Below are 20,964 nucleotides of genomic sequence, written 5' to 3' on the forward strand. Positions count from 1 at the left end.
TAATATTATACTATTTTATAATATCGCATTAATAAGAATAGAATCATTTATAAATGCAGATAAATTATTGTTGAATATTTACTATTAATAAGTTAATAATTACTTATTGTATCTATTTCAAAATGCTCCATTAACTAATAAAATATTAATATAGTCCATGATTTTAAATTGTGTCATCATCAATCATTTACATTATTACATAAAATTTTTAATTCATCTATGTGTAAGATAATACATCTAATAATAGTAATATATCTAATCGTAAGATTTTCCTTACAAATTATTAAATGTGTTTGTATGAATCTTATGTTATTAATAAAATAATATTAGTTTTTATTACACAATAATACTAACAATATTAGTTTTATTTAAAGCCATATCTTTCGTGTATTCAAATATTATTTACTAGTTTCTCAATATTAATACTATATAAAAAAGTATATATATATATATATATATATATATATATATATATATATATACAGAAATTATTTCTCGTAATCATTTCTTATAATAATATAATTTTAATTTCGACCGCAATAATTGTTAATAATAATATTTTTTATAAAGAAGTCATTTGAAGTATTAAGTAACTAGGGTGAAATACTTGAAAAACCAAAAATAACGGTTAACTAATTCCGTTGGCTTATTCTTAGTGTTTTCATTCACGAAAAAAGTTCGCATTTTATTTCTTTATTCATTGCGCTGCCCAGAGGACATTTAAATACATCGGAAAATATTTGAAGATTGGATACCACACCGTTTACTTTTAATGATGTTTCATAAGCATCATACATATCATTTATATCACCAACTTCGCAAATCCGCTGAAAAAAATAAAATGTGTTATAATTAATTTAGAATTTTTATTTTATAAAATAGTAATATTGTTTCGCAGTTTATCAATATTAATTTTTTTATATTTTTAATTTTTAATGTAGTTGAATGCTCCATCGAATATCGAATTTAGGTTTATTTTTTTATTTAGGTAAATTATTTAGGTAAATTATATTTAAGTCACTTTTTAAGTTTAAAGAGAATTAAAATTAGCAATAAATACTCACTTCAGCATATGATAGGAAGAAGAGCTGATCGCTTTTCATGTCTTCGAAACCCGATAGATGTTGATTGTTTTCTCCTTTGACCTTTTTATACGCTTCGAACGCCACTCTCAAACCGGTTATCTTCTCATAAATCTTGTCAACTTGTATGGTATCTCGATAGATAATCGATGCGAGCATCTGATTATGCTGCAATGTAGATTTCTAAGGAAGGATGTTTATTTTATATTTTACATGATACTTAATAAGTAATTTTCATTTATACAGTGGAATTTATAATTTTTGTATTAACTACTTTCGTTTTTATACCTTATAATTGACTAGTTGATTGGATAAACATTTTTCTTTAACCTTGTAAGCATTTATTGTATCTTTTGTCAATCCTTCAATTGTTCGAGTATAAAACTCATTGTATTTTAAATTATCTATTAAAAGATGAATTATTTATTATAATGCATACCTACTTAATGAGTCAAAAGTTAAAGTTCGACTTTACCTGTGAGACTTACGTAATCGTACAAAATTGAACCTATCATAGATCCAAAACTACCATAGTTGATTGAACTAAATGTAAACGAGTGTCATTGTATCAAGTTTATTAGTTAATAATATAATACTTTCGTGTATACAACTTTTATAAATACCTGGGCAGTTTGGGACTAAACAATTCGTATTTAGCTTCGTTTAAATATTCTGTTGGAAAAACTAAAGGAAATAAGATAATTATTTAATTATGTAATTAAATACATAAAAAAATTATCTTATCTTAATTATTCAAATTAAAGATATTAAGATTGCTTACATATTTGATTCAAATAACTATTAACTTCAAAATGGTATATTAATGGTACAAGCTTTTTAGACATTGTTGAAGGACTAAAAAAACAAACAATTACGTAATAATTGTGTTAGAAATAATATAATTGTTTCTCCAATTGGTAGAATACTCACTCGAATATACGCGGATGTTTCAAACCACGCAATTCGCGAATTAATATTTTCCTCTTGTACTTGATAACATTCTCAAAGAAATTTGAATGCAAATGTAGCTGTGATTAAACGAAAATTTTGTATCATATCAATGTCAATATAAGTGCTTAAAAAGTACATTTTTAATTTATTGGCTAATTAAAATATATAATTGTGTAAAATATATAATTGTATAAAAAATTTATATAAAATATATAATGTGAAAATATATAAATATCATAAAAATTTTAAACATGTATCTATTTACAAACTTACATTGCCATAATAATTATTAACAAACGCCTGCTTGATCTGCCAATTCGGATAACCCACTATTATTTTTAAATTCTTCAATTTATGAGTTGCATAAAATTTTGTTTCGTTATCCATCCATTTTGCTTCCGATAAAAAATATATGAGAGAATTTCGAATGTTATTTATAATTTTTTCAGCCTATAATAATAATAATAATAATAATTCATGAATTATTCATATACCACTGACGTTTCTTTGCTATATTTTAAAACTTACGTAAAGTTTTTGCTCATGAGGGACGTGGCTTTTGATGTACTTGTACGTAGCTCCGATCAATTGATTGTTAGATTGTTGAATACAAAAGGTTGACCTTTTTATGAAAACATGTAAACAATGATTGAAGCGAAATTAACATTTCAAGCATTTATTAAATTATTATTTATTTGAGATATTTAGAATTTTCCAAATGTAATGACGAAAATATATTTAATAACTATAAACCAACCTATCACGAATATTTTCGAAGAATCGAGCCAAACTTGGATTCAAATATTTGCTTATTTGAGTGAGAAATTTAAAATGAATATATTTTTCTAGGACAAACATGTAAAATAATTAATGTAATTAATTTTCTTATGATTATGATAAAATTCATAGCTTACCTACTGTAATTGATGGGGTTTTTTTTAAAACTTGTGCCAATTTCATAAAATATTCAATTTTATTTAAAACAATATTATCAAATTTATTAATACTAACGTTGGCTGAGTTCAGCAATGTATTTAATAATTTGAACCAACTAATCTAAAGAAAATTTTTCCTTTAAAATATATATTCTTAATTTTATATAAAATATACGTAAAAATTTAACTTTACATGATTTTTATCATTTTTATTTTCATAGTTTGGATTTTTGAGAGCAGAGTCGTAAAGTTTTTGCCATTCATTTACTGCCATTTTATTGTTAATTAATGTTGTTATATTTTCTTCAAACATTCCTAAGGGTGGAATAATCTATAAAAAATCATAATTTATCATTTAAACAGTTGACTCTACTGGTTTCGTTAATTCACAATATATGTTGAAAAATTAAAATTATTAGCAAAATTCTGATATGATTAAATCAATTTAAAATAGTATTATAGAATTATAATACTATATAATTATTTAATATTTATGAATAGAATTATTTTAATATTTTCTGATTATTTATTTCTTAATTAATTTAAACTTATTAAAAAAATCATATTGCATATGACTAATTATCTTATATGAAAACATTTAAACAATAAACAATACACCAATATGAATAATTTTTAGAATTCATTTTCTAAAATTTTACTTCATTATTTTTATATGACTCACCTCATGTAAGGCATTATTAAATTCAATAACATCTTCGTAATCAGTGAGATTTACATTACCATCAATAATATTATGCTCGAGTATATTTGAAATTATGCCCGTAAAATTTTTATATTTCAATAATCCATGCACTGAATAAAAAAATAGTGGTGAAGGTGGCATCAACTAATAAAGTAAGAATTATTAATTAATAAGTAATTATTTTTATTTGAAAACGTAAGTTAATATTCTGAAATAATTTGATTATTTCAAATTATCCTTTACTAATTCTAATTATCACTTGTGTAATTTTTCAATTATGCTTTGTTAAACATACAATAAATTTTAAACTATTTAGAATAAAGTTTTGCGCCTAAATCTTTAAAATGTATAGAAAGTTTATTTCAAATGTATATTTTGTTCATTAATAAATAAAGAATAGTCAAAATTATCGATAATCATTATTCGTTTGTCTTTGAAAAAATTTAACGAAAAAATGTAAATGCCAAGATAGTTATGCAAAGTAATTAATTTTCCTTATAATTATTATTTCTGACATTTTTTGCAATCATAATGCATTATTATAAAAATGAACCATACAAACGTTAAATTATATGTGACAAACAATTTTTAAATTTATATTTATTAATTATACGTATATTATTAATTAAAGATTGAATTTCAAATAAACATAAATTTAAGTCATTATAATAAATCTTATTAATATCTGCATGTACACGAATGTGTGAAAGATAATTATTGTTTAACTGAATGAAGAATTTTTCAATTCCATTTTTAAAATAGATTGAACAAATACTTTTAAATAAATAATATGCAAGTATATTTTAAAAGAATGTTGGTTAAAATATATATTTAACTTCTAAATGTAAATAATTTATAAACTTTTCAACTTATCCCATACAAGTGCTTTCAGTAACTATTTTACAAACTTTAAAATATTGTTATAACTACTTTTCTAACCACTGCAATGTTATTAATAGAAATGATTCACATACTTAGTAGGCAAGAAACATTTTTAGTGCAAGAAAATAAAAATATATTGAAAATAAGATGTACACAATTATGTACAATGTTCTTTCTATACGTTGTTATTTAGTAGATAAGCCTTTATAATCCAGATTTAAATATTGTTTGATATTCATTAATTGTTTATGTTGTGCATATAATATTGACGTGCTTAATATTGTACTTTATTATCTGCTCTCCCGGATCTTGTAGAGTTATCAATAGTCAATTAAAATATTCTAACGCATTTAGGGGACTTTCTAAAAAAAAATATGAGAATCCCAAAAAAAACGAGAAAGTATCATATCTAAATAAAAATACTCACGGCGATAAGATTGACGTCAGAGTTTTCAGGATCGCGCGTGATGTAAACATTGAAGAAAGCGTGTTCGAATCCCAAAGAAGCATAAAAACTGTCTGTCGATTGCCAATCCATAATTCCGAATTTTCGCTCTGAACGAAATAAACTTAGGCCATTTGACAACTCCAACAAACGAGTGAACTCCTGCTTCGTTTTGTGGTCGCTTTCCGCTGTGACATTCAATAATTTATTAAATTTTGCAAATAATTTTAAATATGCTACTACTACTACTAATACCATTAATACTTCTACTACTATTATTGTTATTATTAACATTAAAAAATACATACATAGGTTCGTTAACTTTGTACTTTTGAAATAATGTTACTTTTACATATAAAATAGTACCGTAGAAACTCTTAATAAATAGAACGATGATAAATAAGTAATATTAATAGAATAATAAAAGTTAATCTAAAAAATATTTTTTAGTTTTATCTATAATTTATGGAAACAAAATTTTATTAAATTTAATTACTTATTACTCACTAACATTTACTTGGTTTATATAAAATTACATAAGTCATGTAATACATTTGTTAAATCACTTTTGCTTTATTTTCACCAAGTATTATTTTTAGACTAAGAATAAATCTGCTAGTACATTATATTCACATAAAAATTTAATTGAATTATATGAAAAATATAGATCTAATTAAAATGGATTAATAACTTTTGAAGATTTTTTTAATTCTCAAGTAAAAGAGTTAAAAATGCACTTAAGAAAACCTAAATAACACTGAATTTTCTTAATTTGAACAAATGCTAAGCTTAAATCTATTTTACTATTAACATTACAGGAGTAATTATTATATATTTATTTATGATAATTATTAGCACTAACCCTAATAATATGCATATAATTTATATGTACAATTTTTAAAGCCAATATGATTGATTAATTATGCGCCAATATGAATTTCATCAAAAAATGTTCATAGAGTTCAAAATTTCACTAGAACTTTTGGTTATGTGATGTTTTTTATTGTTAAATTTGTAAAAGTAAATTTAAGTACCAATAATATGAAAAGCAAAATTTTCCAAAATACTAAAAATGAACTAATGAAGTTCTACGCCATAATACTATTACAAGAGCGATATTTAAAAACAAATTATTGTAACAATAAAATTGTTTTGTGATTTTTAGTAATTCCGATCTTTAAATATTTATTTTTCATTTTAGATTTTTATTGGTGTTTATTTGCGTACAATAAAATTGTATTTATTTACGTGTTTAGTGTATTTTAAATTAATGTTCATGATCATACGTACGTTGTTCCATGCAGCTGCGATAAAATTTCTTATCCAATGTCAATGATTTCATTTCCTCCTCAGTAGATGCTTGCTCTAATATTTCTAATACATGAAACACATAAAAATGATTGTATAATGCTTGCGAGAACTGGCGCTTTTATAATCTCAATACAAGATATATAAATAACTCTTCAGGCTCATTAATATGTTCAATTAATTAACAATTTCGCACTTGAAGATTAATTTTTTTTCTTGTTTTTTAAGCAAAGCACATTGGTTATTAAAATTTATTATTTATGAAAAGCTGGTTATTTACGACATACCTTGTATTTCTTTAGTTAACGAGCGTATCCTACTCCGTTTACGGCCGCAAGCATAACCGTAAAAGTCATGGCAAGGATTCAACGATTTCTTTACACTTTTTAAGAATAAATCCGCTGTATTGAAAATTTTTTTTATGAAATTAAGATATCTATTTTAATAATTTTAATATAAGGGACCAAACATTTTCTATTAAACATAACAAAGATTATTGTAATTCGAATGATTGTATTCAGACCGTAAGTAACGAAATATGTCATACCAACTTCATTGCAACGATCATTAGTACATGTATTCTCATAAAGGCCGTAGTATATGTAATGTATAATAGATTTCGACTTTGTATTCGGGGCTTGTACGAAAATCTTCTTAACTTCGTCATCGCCAGATGTGTTACTGCTTATGCAGACAAATGCGCCAAAAATTCTGGAAAATATTCAATAAATTAATTTTATTACTTATTAAGGATTTTATGAAAGTATGAGTGATAAGTTACTGCTTTTAAATGCACGTGACACATCTGTACGTAATTACGCTTTAGATTAAATGAATAGGGTATATTCAGAATCGTTTTTATTGAATTTGCACATGATTACACAATCTTTATTTAGATACTGTAAAATTATATAAGCTGATTAAACTATGATAAAGGTATTATCAAAATAGTCACACAGAAATTGTACAAAATATATACTCTTAAAGCAATGTGAAGTGATGACAGATTAATCAAATATAAACAAACATGGTTCTATTATAAATTTCAGAATTAGTACGTCCTCTTTCTCGTTTAAGATACTATTCAAATACGAAATTACGTACAACGTACGTGTGGTAGACTCAAATTTTAAATCATAATAATTGATAATTCATAAAATTATCATTGTTACACATTAATTTAACTTATATCTTCAAATATTGAAGACGTATTTCACTAAACTCTATGTTATTGTACAATTAAAATACGCGATCAAAAACTATTCAGTTTGTCAAATGCTGACAAATTTGTACACGAAGAACAGCTCTGATTTGAATATCCCATAATTGGTTCAAGTAAAAATTAAATTTGATGAAAAAAAAAGTGACAAAGTCCTCGGATTAGTGTGCAAAGAAGAAAGAAATTAAAGAGGAAAGATATGCGAATGTGATGTAAAGTGAATCACAATGAAAATGTTGCATGGCGTACAACTCACAAGATAGTGCGTAGCAGCATTTTTTGGGGCCTGACGCGCTACGCGCGCGCTTTTCAGATCGCGATAGTCACTACTATACTGGATCATCATTGAGAAGGACGCGCCATTTTATATCTATAATTTTTATCGTTCTTGTCTTTTCACTCCTTCTTTCTTCATCTGCTCTGCTTCTTCGTCACGCCTCTCTTTTCTACGCTTATTTTTGTATGATTCTTTCTTCTTGAACTAAATACGATAGAAACTTCACCGTGAATATTCTAGGTACCAAGAATGACATGGCAATTAATTAGAATGACTTGGAATTTATAATTATGATTTGAAGATATTAATTTCCAATACGATGTAAGGTGTCATATTGAATTGCATAAAAGTTCTTTAGTATAAAAGAACATTACTCTTAAAATATCATACATCAACAATATTATTCGTTAAAAATTACTAGTATTGCTTGCTCAGGTAGTTATCCATTTATTGTAATTTAATTTTAATAGTATGTGTAATAACAGAGTAAGCAATATGTTTATGTTGGCGGTATATATAAATATTAGCAATTATTTGTATGAATGAATGGTAATAACAATATTAAATTTAATAAAACTTAAAAAAATTTTATTACTTATGTTTACATAGACATTCAATCTACCCAATTACTGCAAAGAAACATTAGTAGATGTTAATTATTTTAATTAGTTTGTTGAATATCATATGATATTATATTTTATAAATTGGTTCCTTTAAATAATTTACATACTAAATTTTCCTTAATTTTCTTAATTAAATTTAATTTACTTTTAACAAACATTGTATTTTTTTTATCACAATTATATTAAATTTATAATAAATTTTGAAATAATTCTAATTTAAAAGAAAACAGATATAATTGCGAATTAAAGCATTTACTATTAGTTAAAGAAATTAACTAAATAACGACGTACTGTGTAAATCGTTCAAAGTTTCATTATTTTCATAAAATAAATTTTTATCACTTAAATTTTCTTGCGTATGAAATCTTCCAAACATAGTCAAATGAATAATCTCCTTGATAATCAATCCATCTATCTTCTTTTTATATTCTATAAATATCTAATTGATTTTAATAACAATACATATATGTCTATTTATTAATTGTAATTTATTATCGTACGTAATGAAATATTGTTTCAATTGATAATTTAAAATTGCCCAATAGGATATAAATATGCGCACGGAATGCGTTTTTCTGACGTTATTTAGTGAATGTTGCGTTAGATTCTCCAATTGAAAGGAAAAGAAAAAATGCTCAATTTATATTTTAGTGTATGACGATGGCTGTGCGAATGAGAAGAGATGATTTGTACTGAGACAGATTTAAATTATCTTATCGGTAGTGTATTACGTCAATTACGCATCTCTGAATGAACTCGATTGCACCGAACTGTGGCACAGAAATATTACCAAGATTTTGACATTAAAAGAAAAATCGTGTATTAACCATATTAGTGTGTGTTTGTGTGTGTGTGTGTGTGCGCGCGTGTAAGCTTCCTTCGATGATGCTAAAAGTCGTGGCTTAAAATGGCAAAAAACTGATCTTCAAGTAATCATAATTAATTTATTCTTAATAAATAAATCAATCAGACACGATAAATATCAAAAAATAAAATATAGCAAAAGTAATGAAAAATAATATATATATCACTATTAAGTCAAATTTTGCGTTTAATGGAATTTGATGCTATAAAAGTTAATACATTAAATGAAACAACTTAAAAAAAAATATTAAACGTATCAGTGAAAACTACATATCTCATGATAACTATTATCATTACCACTATTATCATTATTTAACTAATTTTTATCTATACAAAAGAAATAATAAGATTGATAATAAAATTATCATCCTTTTTCCGACTAAATAACTTATAAATGAAATTATCAATACTTTATAGAAATTTGATTATAAATATTATTTGAATTTTTTATAGTGTAACAATAATTTCAGGGTAAGTAATGATGTTAAATATATTGAATTAAAATGCATCTAATATAAAATTGATTTAATCTACTATTTACCGTACTTCAAAATGTTTATTTTAAATATTGCTTTTAATTTTTAATATCAATTTAAAAGTGAAATTGATTGATGTGCCATATTTCAAACAATCAAACCACAATGTTTGTGATAATTTTTATACATTTTCAAATCCTATGATATCTTTACCAACTAACATATTTTACTTTTATATTTATCTTTGATAAATTAGTTATTATTCATTATATAGAAATAGTATAGTAGCAGTGGAAGACTTACTATAAAATTTCTATATTTTTATGATAAAATTCAAAACATGTATTTTATTAATGAAAGTATTTTAGTATTTTACGGATATTATCGTATAATTGTGATTCAAAAATTTATAGAGAAATGAGTATACATAAGGATATGTAATGTTTACTGTAATTGCAAAATTCTATATTTATGCTCATATAGCTTTATTCACATAAAACAGTTTCATACATTTTTGATAATTCTTGGAATAAAATAAATAAAGAAGATACTTTAATTTTTCTTTTAAAAATAATTGTAAAAACAATATTTATTTCTTAATTTATGATTCAAAGTATATAGGTAGAATATAAATTATTTTTCATTAATTTTTTAAATTACACTTAAATTTATCCCTAATATCATCTTAAAAAAAAATAAATTTTATTTTTTATTCAAATTGGATATTTTAATTTAAGAATATATGTATAAAGTAATTATTTTTCAATTAAGAAAAGTATGAAATGAATTATCGAGAGATAGTAATTAGATATTAGAGAAAACTAGAGAATAATAATTATCTAGAGAAATACGTATTTAATAAAATTTATTATATAATTTAAAGAATGCATATACACAAAATTAATAATAAAAAATTTTATTTTATTATTGGGAATAATAACTAAGATTAAAAAATTAATAATTATATTCAATTCAATTTTATACCGTATTTTCATAATTTAAAATAATATAATTGAATCAATGAAAGCGTAGAATAACTTATATACAATTTAAAATTATATAATATATTATTCAAACTAAAATTATAAATTACTTGTTTATTTACGTGCTAAATGCAATATTAACCCGTTCGTATATAATACGTTGAATACGTAATGTTTTTTTTTATATAACAATATATATTTCATTTTGTATAATAAAATGTGTACCGTATAAAACTTAATAAAAGATATAATGTGATAGTACCAAAAATTTACTATGACAATAGATGATAAAAATTTCAGGGTAAATTTTGTTTATTTTTAGGATAAATGTTAAACCATAGGAAATGACAAATTAACTGACAAAGACAACTTATTTCATTTTAGCATACAAAGATAAATTTTAAGATATGTTTTTATATAGTTAATTGAAATTGAAATGTTTTAAAAAATTATTTATATGTTTTGATTTAATTAATATTTACTATTTTAATATTAAATTATCTATTTTTAATAAATGGTGGGAATTCCATATAAAATAAGAACTACTGAATTTTTAAAATCTTAAAACAATTTTTTTAATATAGTTAATCAATAACTGAAATAGAATATTATGAACTATAAATAAAAATAATGATTGTCATTGCCACCTTTTTTCGAATCGTTTGATCAGAAAACATTTATTATAAAGTATAAATTTGTATTTGTAAAAAATTATACTTATTTGTTGATAAATTTTTTTAAATATCCATTATTAAAAAATTATTCCTATCCCGTTTTTAATTTAACAATTGTTATTATCCCAGTACCTACTAATCTATTACCATTTGTCGATTCAAGCAAGTATTTCAAGTTAAAATACAAAACATTTCCAGCAAAATCATATGTTGACCGTATAAAAATAAATTATTTTTTAAATTGTCGAAAATTTGTTTGATTCTAAACAATATATATAACAGTATATCTTATTTGCAAGAAAATTAAATGTATAGTAGCCAGTATGAAAATATTGAATAAAAAAGCTTGTATTCAAGTGTTAAGTTTGATTATTATTTTTGTGAATTGCGAAGAAAAATTTGTACAAATATCATTTGAACTGGAATATTTGTTCGATACTATTTTTCAGCAAATACAAATTCACGAAGTTATATTAATGTATACTACTGATAATAATAACAAATATAATCCTATGGAAAGTTTAATTGCTCGAATGGTTGTAAGTCGATATCCCACTAAAAACTGGAACTTTCATAAATTAATTCTGAAAAATACTGACAAATCCGGCAAAATCAAACAACTGGCTTTAAATAGAACTACCATTCTTTTTATAAATATCTTGAAAATGAATGAATTAGCATATAAAGCGAAGGAAAAGTTCTTAAAAAGATTGAGAGCGATTTCTCTGGATACCTTTATCTCTAAATTTCTTATATTTATATTAAACGATAAAGAAGGAATGAAATTCGAAAAATTTTTTAAGTTAGCCTGGAAAAACGAACTAATCGACATTTTCATTCATGAAATTATTATTAGATCAAACAAAGAAGGAAATAAGAATATCTTCGCCGACACAAAGTGCGTGGATTTTCGAAAAAGGAAAGGATATTCTCAGAGTATTTTGTATAATTCCAGTTTTACTAACATTATTCATAGTTTTAATCCATTTACGGAAGTTTACCATCGCGAGCCCTTTAATAATAAAACGATTCTATTCCCTGATAAAATTAGAAACTTGTACAAATATAAATTACGAATCGGTGTGGTAGATTATCCTCCGTATTCAGATGTGAGGCAAACGACGGATGGAAAAATGCAATTCTATGCTCCTGGCGGGGAGCTCATCAAGAGCTTGATAAAACATATAAATTTCACGATAGTCCCAGAAATTGGATCATTATCCCAATATGGAATTTTGCTACCTAACGGCTCAGCCACGGGTTTGCTAGCAAGGATTAAAAACAACAAATTGGATGCTATTGCTTTTGGAGCTTTTGTCTTCCACACATCATATATTACAGAGGTTATTTTTAAGCATGAAAATAATTCTTTTATTTTATTTCTGCAGCCAAAAATTTAATTATATGATTTCGTAAGGCAAATATTTTCTTTTTTATCAACTCAATTGATTAAATTATTTGCAATCACAAATATGTTGACTTAAAAATTAAAAATTTATATTATTATACTAATGAGCAGTATTTATGATTTTTTTTATTTAAATAGAAATTCATACACTTATATAATGTAAACGGGTCTTTTAATAATAACGATTTCATATACTTTCATAAAATAATCTATTACTGATTTATGGTATCTTCCTTATATGTCTATTACAATAAGAGTGTATAACAGTACAATCCATACAATAGTTAAATAATTATAATATTAATCCAGTTTGATTAAAATTCTAATATTGGCATTGAAACTGTTACATGAATAGGTCGACCGAACCATGTACTTGAATTTAGAGAAAATCTGTGCAGTTGTACCTCTAATACGCTCTAAAAGGCTCTACATCCAAAGGAGTGTATGGATCTCGTGCATCACTATCATTTGTCTAGTCATCCTGGTGTGGCTATTTTCTTTTATCCTCCGACCCCACGGAACCTTCTCCTGGAATCTCCTACATATAAGCTTAATTGTCTTGGGCATATCTGTACCCGGTCAACCAACAATCTTAAGGGAAAGATTCGTCTACGGTAGCGTCATAGTAGTGGCATTTCTCTACTCATCTAGTATCTTCGCCCAATTAATGAGTATAAATTTTCATGCAACCTCCTTCAAATCATTCAACAGCTTGGAGGAGCTCAATGAATCAGGACTAATTCCTGTGCTACATCCTAATTTATACAATTTAACATTTAAATTTGGCAATAAAATTTTACAGAGGTAAGTACGTTTTATTCGAAGCAAACTGTTAAATTTAAAGCTGAATCAGTGCTGATTTTTTTCATTTGTCCCAATACCGAGAGTTTAAATATAAGAGTTCGTAAAAAAAAAATTCTGATATTGAATTAAATCTGATTATTCTATACACACATGTACTGTCAGTAATATAGCGTGTACATTAAATATTTTGCATATTGCATATCCAGAGTAAATACTAGATAATTGCATAATTACCCATCGTATTAAATATAAATTTCAATATTAGCAATTATAAGATATTATAATTTGACGATTCTAATGTTATATATAATTTTTATTGTTTTGGTGTTTTGCGGACTATATCAATATGTAGAGCAACAATATTGCAATAATTATTAAAACATTTTACTTACAAGTATTGGCATATTTATTTGGTCATTTAACTGCTTAAAGCAAATATAAATAAATTCATAATTATCATTAGTTGTCTCTTAAAGGGCGTGATAAAATGGTGAAAGAAAAATTGTTAAAAAAAATAAATAAAATCAATACTTGCTTGGATTACAGACTAGAATTAGAAATAGAAATAAAAATAAATAAGTATTGATTAATGATAATTCTCGGCAATTTTTACAAACACGCATTGTGAGGAATAAAATATAAAATGTATTTCAGCATGGGTGCAAAATCGGTTCTACGATCGGACTATTCCGAGATCTGTCCGATCTGGCTTTGGGAAAAAGCTAATGTAACCTGCATAATTGGCAGCACTATGTACGACTTTTTATCAAAATTGTATAGGGACAACCCGAAACGAGTTATGAAGCTTGCGAGTCCCTGTTTCTGGTCGGCATCGCGGGCCCTAATCTTGCGCAAGGCCTCGCCTTACACCCACCGATTCAGTACGATTATTCTCAGAGTCATAGAGGCTGGTCACATGAAGCGCGCGACAAATCTCTATGTCTTCGACTTTATTCAGCGACGAAACATCTCGCAAGAATCGGACGAGACCTTGTCGGAGAAGAGAATGGCCGTGAACGTCCAGCAGATGACCTACTCGGACGTTACAGACGCATTCGCTGTCATGATAATTGGGACGCTCTTTTCCATTTGCTTTTTCCTAGGAGAATGCGTTATCTTTAATGTTCGCAGCAGATATAAAAGGAAATCAATCGCCCTTGTGCGCTATTGGTGCACAATCAAATAATCAACGATAATATTTATATTCGTGTTATATTTGTCTAATTGTCTAGATATTCGATCTGATTATTATAGGATAGTATTTGCATGACTTGAAATTTGTCCAACCTTTACCTTTACACGTAACTATAGGGATATGCTGCTAATAAACGTTTTTAGAGTATTTCAAAATTTATACTGCCTCTTGTATTTACTTATAATTGGCAAAATTATTAATAAATTATAAAAATTTATTTAAATATTCGTCTAATTATAATAGTAATTTGAAACATATGATAGAAATGTGCATAGTATTTACATGCACGCAAATGCATACTCGTGCACCAATGTACGAAAATATCCATCAATACTTACTTCCATTTCCTATTATTCCGTTAAACAAATATTTAAACGATAATATGTACGCATTCAACGATTAATTATAATTTAATTAGCATTAAAAATTAAAATATAGGTTTCATAATGATCCCAAGGATGATAATTCAATATTTTATTGTGCAGGTAGAGTAATATTTACGATTTTTTTTTAATTTTTTGTATTGTAAAGTTCAAAAATGAAATTAGGTTTCAATGTTAAAAGTTAAAATTCAAAAAGAACCTGTAAGTTCCAATAATTTTAAAACAATTTTTTTTAAATATTTAAAATCATGCAATTATGATATTACTAAATTATATATATATATATATATATATAATATACATTTATAATATATGCATATTAAAATATTCTTAAAATTTGAAATTTCAATAGTATTTTTAAATGTTAACTCGATATTTTAGAATCTACTATGACTACAGTTTTTCGAAGTAAATTTAAAGATCATTTGAATCTTACTAGATGATTATGCTAATATATCAATTACAAGATAAAAAGATACAATAAATATCGTTTTAAATTGAAATTGCAATAGTCAAATTGTATGGAATTTGTCATAAAAACTTTTTATTCGCAAAATACTTATAAATTTCAAGAATTTCAAGAACACACATAAAAATCATACGAAAATACAAACATCATAAAGTGTAGAATAAATTTTATGAATAGCAGAACATTAATTAATTCGATCGAGATAAAACAAAAGATATTTTTCTTCTTAATTTTCATTATCCTCTTTTTATATAAAAAGTCCTCTTATATATATATTTTAATTTATAATTTTTAAAATTTCTAAAAACTATTAAAATATATAGAAACTAAATAAAAGAATTCCAATTTCAAGAATAATAAAGTACAGTATTTATTTCAAACAAATAAAAAACGAAAGAGAAAAGTATGAATTAGATAAAATGGCAAATACTAAATATCTGTGAGAATATAATATCAAATAATAAATATATTTCCAAAATAAATAACAAAAAAGTGAAAAAAAATTAATTATGCACAGAACTTGAAAAATTGATAAAATTATATTTTCAAGAAAAATACTCTACTAATGCCATAATTAAATGAGAAATTACAAAGGCCATAAGATGTCGAAAATAACAAGACTAAAAAAAAATTTAAATTAACAATAAAATGCTTAATCGTGTCGATCACAAATTCAATTATATCATAAATGAAAGTAAAGAATACTATTCAAATACAAAAATGAAGTATGTTATTAAAATGGTGAAGTCAATAAGTATTGAAAAAGGATCAAATCAATTATTCATCTAAGTCCAACTAGGACGATAAGGTAAGTTCACACGTGAAAGAAAAGTAAATATATAATTAAACACATAAATAAATATACAGTAAACAATAATTTTTGTATAAAGCATTTAATTTTTGAGTAAATGATTTTGACAAATGATAAATTTTAAATATTTATTGTAGATGAAAAGAAATAACTCTATGCATTAAAAATGAAATTCGTTGTATTTTTTTTAAAAATAAAAACAGAAATAAGTCGAAATTTAAAAAACATAAATTCATCGAAACTTTATTATGTTTGAAAAATGAATGAAACATACTTCAGTTATTAATTTAATCCAAATTATCTGATTAGCATCTTTATTTAATTTTGTTTTCGTGATATAATGAATGGAACATTTCTTGAATATCGATACATTTAAATTGCAAATAGACTAATATAAATCAATCAAAGTGTAAATAGATTGCTATTTAGAAACTTCGTTATTAGTATAAAAACTTCAAATTCATAAAAATAAAAGAATAAAAAATTGTATCTGTAATAATCGACTATTTATTAACTGACATGACATGTGGAATAAGAACAAGAATTATTATTTTAATTATATTATATTATATTATATTAATATAATGCCATATAATTATATTATATTAATTTAGCTATATTTCATATGGCATTTGTACTTGAGAAGTTGCTTATTTGTAACTATTAAAAAATTATTTTTATTATAAAAATCCTATGCTTTAAATTATACGCAGTTAGTTATAAATGTTCTTGACCTTACTACATTCAATTATTGACCTTAAAATATGAAGTTTATAGACTACGTACAAATTATGAAATAAATTCTTCAAAATAGTTAGTTAATAATTTAACTTCAGTTAATGTTCTTAAATAATTTTATAATCTTTAGTATAACATCATAGAAAATATTCTTGTTATATCGATATAATAATTACTTTTTTTACATTATAAATTTTATTATTACTGAATTACTGCACATATTTTTACATTTTAATATAACGGAAAAATCTATTAATACATAACTACAAGTTGATAAAATTTTTCATATAAGTATGGTGAATTTTTATATTTTTAAAATAAGTTTCACTTTTTCGAGGTCAAAAGTTCACAGATAAATTTAGATAATAACTTTCTGTAATTGATATATAAGCATTTGCCCAATAATATTTGAAATTTTTGCTTCTCACAAGCTTGAAAAGTCGAAACTATAGGTTATTATATAATAAGTTTCTTTAATAATTTATTCTACCATTGTTGTTTTTATTATTTAGAAATGTGGCTGATATTAATAAATATATTTATTTTATTAATATTTATATATTTTACGCAGTCTTTGCGAATAAAACTAAAGGGTGAGGATTTTTTACGAAAACAAGAATTAGTTTTTCAATTATTATGGAACACAAAGGTTATGTCGAAAAATTATTCTGTGGTTTTTGAAAGAGTGAAAAATTATAGAATCGAAGATGTCAACAAAGTGAATTGAAATTTTAAAAATTTGAATTGCATGACAGCGGAAATTATCAATAAACTAAGCTTGTTAGTAAATTTATTTTAATAATTTGTTTTGAAAGTATCATCATGTATCAAAGGAGACATACTAAAGGAATATAATTTTCATTCCTATATTTACGGTGGTGTTTACTTATATTTTATAAATGATATCAATTCATAAATGCAACTTTTTAAGAACACATTTTTAATTCAATGATTTTCAAAGATATAAAATACACTTAACAATATCAAATTATTTCATGAATGCAATTATATGAATAAAAAATTTGTTTTATTTAAATTCTTTTGTGAGAAATAAAAAATTTACTTGAGTTAACAGGTTAATATACTTTAAATTAGAATTTGTATATGACGATAAAACGAATTCGCTTATAATTCAAAAAGAAACGTTATATGATAAGAAATTTTATTTCTTTATTTAAAGTCAGATCTAATTTATATGGCTCATGATGTATGAAACTTAATTAAAGCAGAAAATGTATTGTAAAAATTGCAATCTTGTAAAAATTTATTTCGTTAAATAATGTATTACTCAAATGTAAATATAAAAGTCAATAAATAAATCAGTAGAGTTATCCGTAACAAATCAGTGCTGTTTACCATTGCTAAGAAAATTCAAGGTGACACTGCAAAAATGCCTTATAAATCTATTATAAATGCTCTCGTTGCCGAGTATTCGAGAATCTAATATAAATTTTATACTTTTAATGAGCAATCACTTAGTTTTATTGTAATATATCTAGCGAAAGTTTAAATAAAATGATACTGTTTAAGTACTAATATGGTTAACTGACTAAATTATTATTGCAATTTATTAATTCAATTTAAATACATTTATTTGGTATATAATTATAAGAAATTTGACAAGTAATTGTAATAAAAGAAGAAATAATTCACTGAAAATTTTTAGGTTTATTAGTGATACTATATAAATAACGTATGTCAGTACTTATAGGGAAGTCGTAGGCAATACAAAATACAACAATTATTTATAGTTTATCCAAAACACATTCATTATGCGATCAATACATTTAGGAATAATTGATATTTAATATAATATTTAAAATTTAATTTTTCATAATTTTTTTATTTAATAAATTAATATAATTTCAATTTTATTAAAACGTACTTTAAAATGAAGTAATTATTGTTTGAAATCTTTAATATAGAAATTGAATAATATATTTTTGCTATTTAGTGTATCAATGAATATTTTTTTATATTTATCAATAAATGCGTATTATTTAATAAGCTGGGCTAAAAGACTTCCAAACTTCATTTGAAAATCCTCAGAATTATGCAAAAGATTTCGCGGCTCAATTGAAAGATGGCTTGCTGCCACGTGGCCAAGTGTACTTCCCTGTTACATGAGGAGGACGTTGGCGAGGTCCGTATCCTCGCCAATGTCTTCTGCACTGCCAAGAACTTCAAAGAATTTGCGACTATGCCCACGTGGTTGAGTCTTATCGTCAACGAGATCACGAGGCTTCGCGCGTTTGCCGTAGCCGTCACCCATAGATCCGACACTAGGTACATACAACTACCCAACCTCTGAGATTTTTCCGCATTATTTCTTCAATAAGGATATCATAATACAAACTTATCGCATCAAGACCAGAGAGGTTACCAGTAATTTCTTGAATTATTCTTTAAAATATTACTATTATATGGTCGATATACTTTGTTAATGTTTTATCAATTAAGATAAATAATAATTATTTCACCCTTCATTCATCTATACAAAAAATTATTTCAACATAGTTGTCATGCATCTTTTTAGTGTTAATATTTATTATTCAAATGGCATTAAAAACAAAAATAATATTATTGATAAGATAAAATGCAAGCCAAAGAATATAAATTCTAGTTTTACTTTAGAGTATTTTTCTTTTCTCAATTTTCTTTATTTACCGTTTTGTATTTATCACGCACAGGTGGCAGCGGGGAATATATAATCGATGCAAATTATACGGATTCATTCCCATCGCAAATTCAGGACGATGAGCACAAGTTGAGCTACTTCCGCGAGGACATTGGTCTCAACGAGTTTTATTTCCAGTTTACATGTAGCTTTCCCTTCTGGATAAGCGTCAATTATCACAAAATGTAGAATAGCATGCGGGGCGAGCTTTACTACCATATGCATAAGATATTACTGAACAGGTATAAGCTCGAAAGGCTGTCACACGGCCTTGATGAAATCAAGGATATTGATTGGCAGCAACCGATCGTTACTGGCTACTATCCCAGTCGATTCAGAGGTCGATTAAGGAGACCAAAGCCCACGTGCCCATTTACAAGTACAAGTACCTAGAGCCAAGGTTCTCAGCTTTAATGAACGAATTTCATGTATATACACTTTAAAATCATTAACTAATAAAAGCTAATAAAATGTTCGTATTACACTAGATACTTCTCTAAACGAATATACAAAATTTTAAAGCAACATTGTTTATTCATTTTTATTAGCATATATTTTATTATAATGCATTCTTCTTTACATATGCGCATAGGTAGTATAATATTTTGAATTTAATTTGTAAATTTTCCTAAGATTATAAGTAAGGCTTGATTCTAACTCATATATAATTAACTAATTTCAGTAGCTATTCTAAGCGTTTACGTTTAATTTAATTTATTCAAAATTTAAGTAGCATACTTACAAAACTAATAAAGGGTGTCATCGTTGTCGTATAAGTGAACGTTTCGGATAGAAGCGTTTGAGTTTCATGACTGCACCAATTTTTTCAAAAAACTTAATTTAGGAAATAAATCACTACGAGTCTCAAATCTTGAGAGCCCTGAAAATCTTCTTGTAATTGTTTGAAAAATAATTTGAGCATAAAGGATATTTATTATTTTTATTTTATAAGATAATAATTAATGAAATTTAATTTGATGAACAAAAGTGGCGTGTGAGTTATTTACTCTATTTTTTAAAATAAAATAACTTATTAAAAGTGTTTTCTCTCATAAAT

The 20,964-nt window shown here is 24.7% G+C and overlaps 3 protein-coding genes across 3 annotated transcripts; 2 read left to right on the forward strand and 1 right to left on the reverse strand.

Moving 5' to 3' along the window:
• Positions 1-542: 542 nt before the first annotated feature.
• On the reverse strand, positions 543-7,877 carry LOC105362353 (endothelin-converting enzyme 1-like). The gene is made up of 18 exons (XM_011499787.1): positions 7,782-7,877; positions 6,854-7,017; positions 6,594-6,707; positions 6,289-6,372; positions 4,981-5,186; positions 3,651-3,815; positions 3,162-3,299; positions 2,948-3,089; positions 2,791-2,878; positions 2,562-2,655; positions 2,307-2,483; positions 2,013-2,110; positions 1,864-1,937; positions 1,706-1,766; positions 1,558-1,625; positions 1,371-1,486; positions 1,065-1,265; positions 543-827 (listed from the first exon to the last, which is right to left on the reverse strand). The coding sequence occupies exons 1-18, from the start codon at positions 7,799-7,801 to the stop codon at positions 666-668; spliced, it is 2,172 nt and encodes a 723-aa protein (XP_011498089.1). The 5' UTR covers positions 7,802-7,877; the 3' UTR covers positions 543-665.
• Positions 7,878-12,555: 4,678 nt separating this feature from the next.
• On the forward strand, positions 12,556-14,820 carry LOC105366074 (Ionotropic receptor 10a). Its single transcript, XM_011504391.1, has 3 exons — positions 12,556-12,765; positions 13,186-13,634; positions 14,289-14,820. The coding sequence occupies exons 1-3, from the start codon at positions 12,556-12,558 to the stop codon at positions 14,818-14,820; spliced, it is 1,191 nt and encodes a 396-aa protein (XP_011502693.1).
• A 5,261-nt stretch (positions 14,821-20,081) lies between these two features.
• On the forward strand, positions 20,082-20,683 carry LOC105366084 (sex-specific storage-protein 2-like). The gene is given in 3 exon segments (XM_011504402.1): positions 20,082-20,292; positions 20,370-20,379; positions 20,590-20,683. Coding segments are annotated over 3 exon segments (294 nt in total). The 5' UTR covers positions 20,082-20,102.
• Positions 20,684-20,964: the final 281 nt, after the last annotated feature.

Source organism: Ceratosolen solmsi, unplaced genomic scaffold, assembly GCF_000503995.2.
Source record: "Ceratosolen solmsi marchali unplaced genomic scaffold, CerSol_1.0 scaffold10, whole genome shotgun sequence".
Lineage (NCBI taxonomy): Eukaryota > Metazoa > Arthropoda > Insecta > Hymenoptera > Agaonidae > Ceratosolen > Ceratosolen solmsi.

Coding starts and splice junctions, on each gene's coding strand:
- LOC105362353 (XM_011499787.1), bottom strand. CDS start 7,801: ATGCTGCTACGCACTATCTT. Junction 2,484..2,561: donor CTCATGAGCAAAAACTTTAC/GTAAGTTTTAAA, acceptor TTATTATTATAG/GCTGAAAAAATTATAAATAA. Junction 828..1,064: donor TCTTCCTATCATATGCTGAA/GTGAGTATTTAT, acceptor TATTTTTTTCAG/CGGATTTGCGAAGTTGGTGA.
- LOC105366074 (XM_011504391.1), top strand. CDS start 12,556: ATGCAATTCTATGCTCCTGGCGGGGAGCTCATCAAGAGCTTGATAAAA. Junction 12,766..13,185: donor ACACATCATATATTACAGAG/GTTATTTTTAAG, acceptor TTACATGAATAG/GTCGACCGAACCATGTACTT. Junction 13,635..14,288: donor GGCAATAAAATTTTACAGAG/GTAAGTACGTTT, acceptor AATGTATTTCAG/CATGGGTGCAAAATCGGTTC.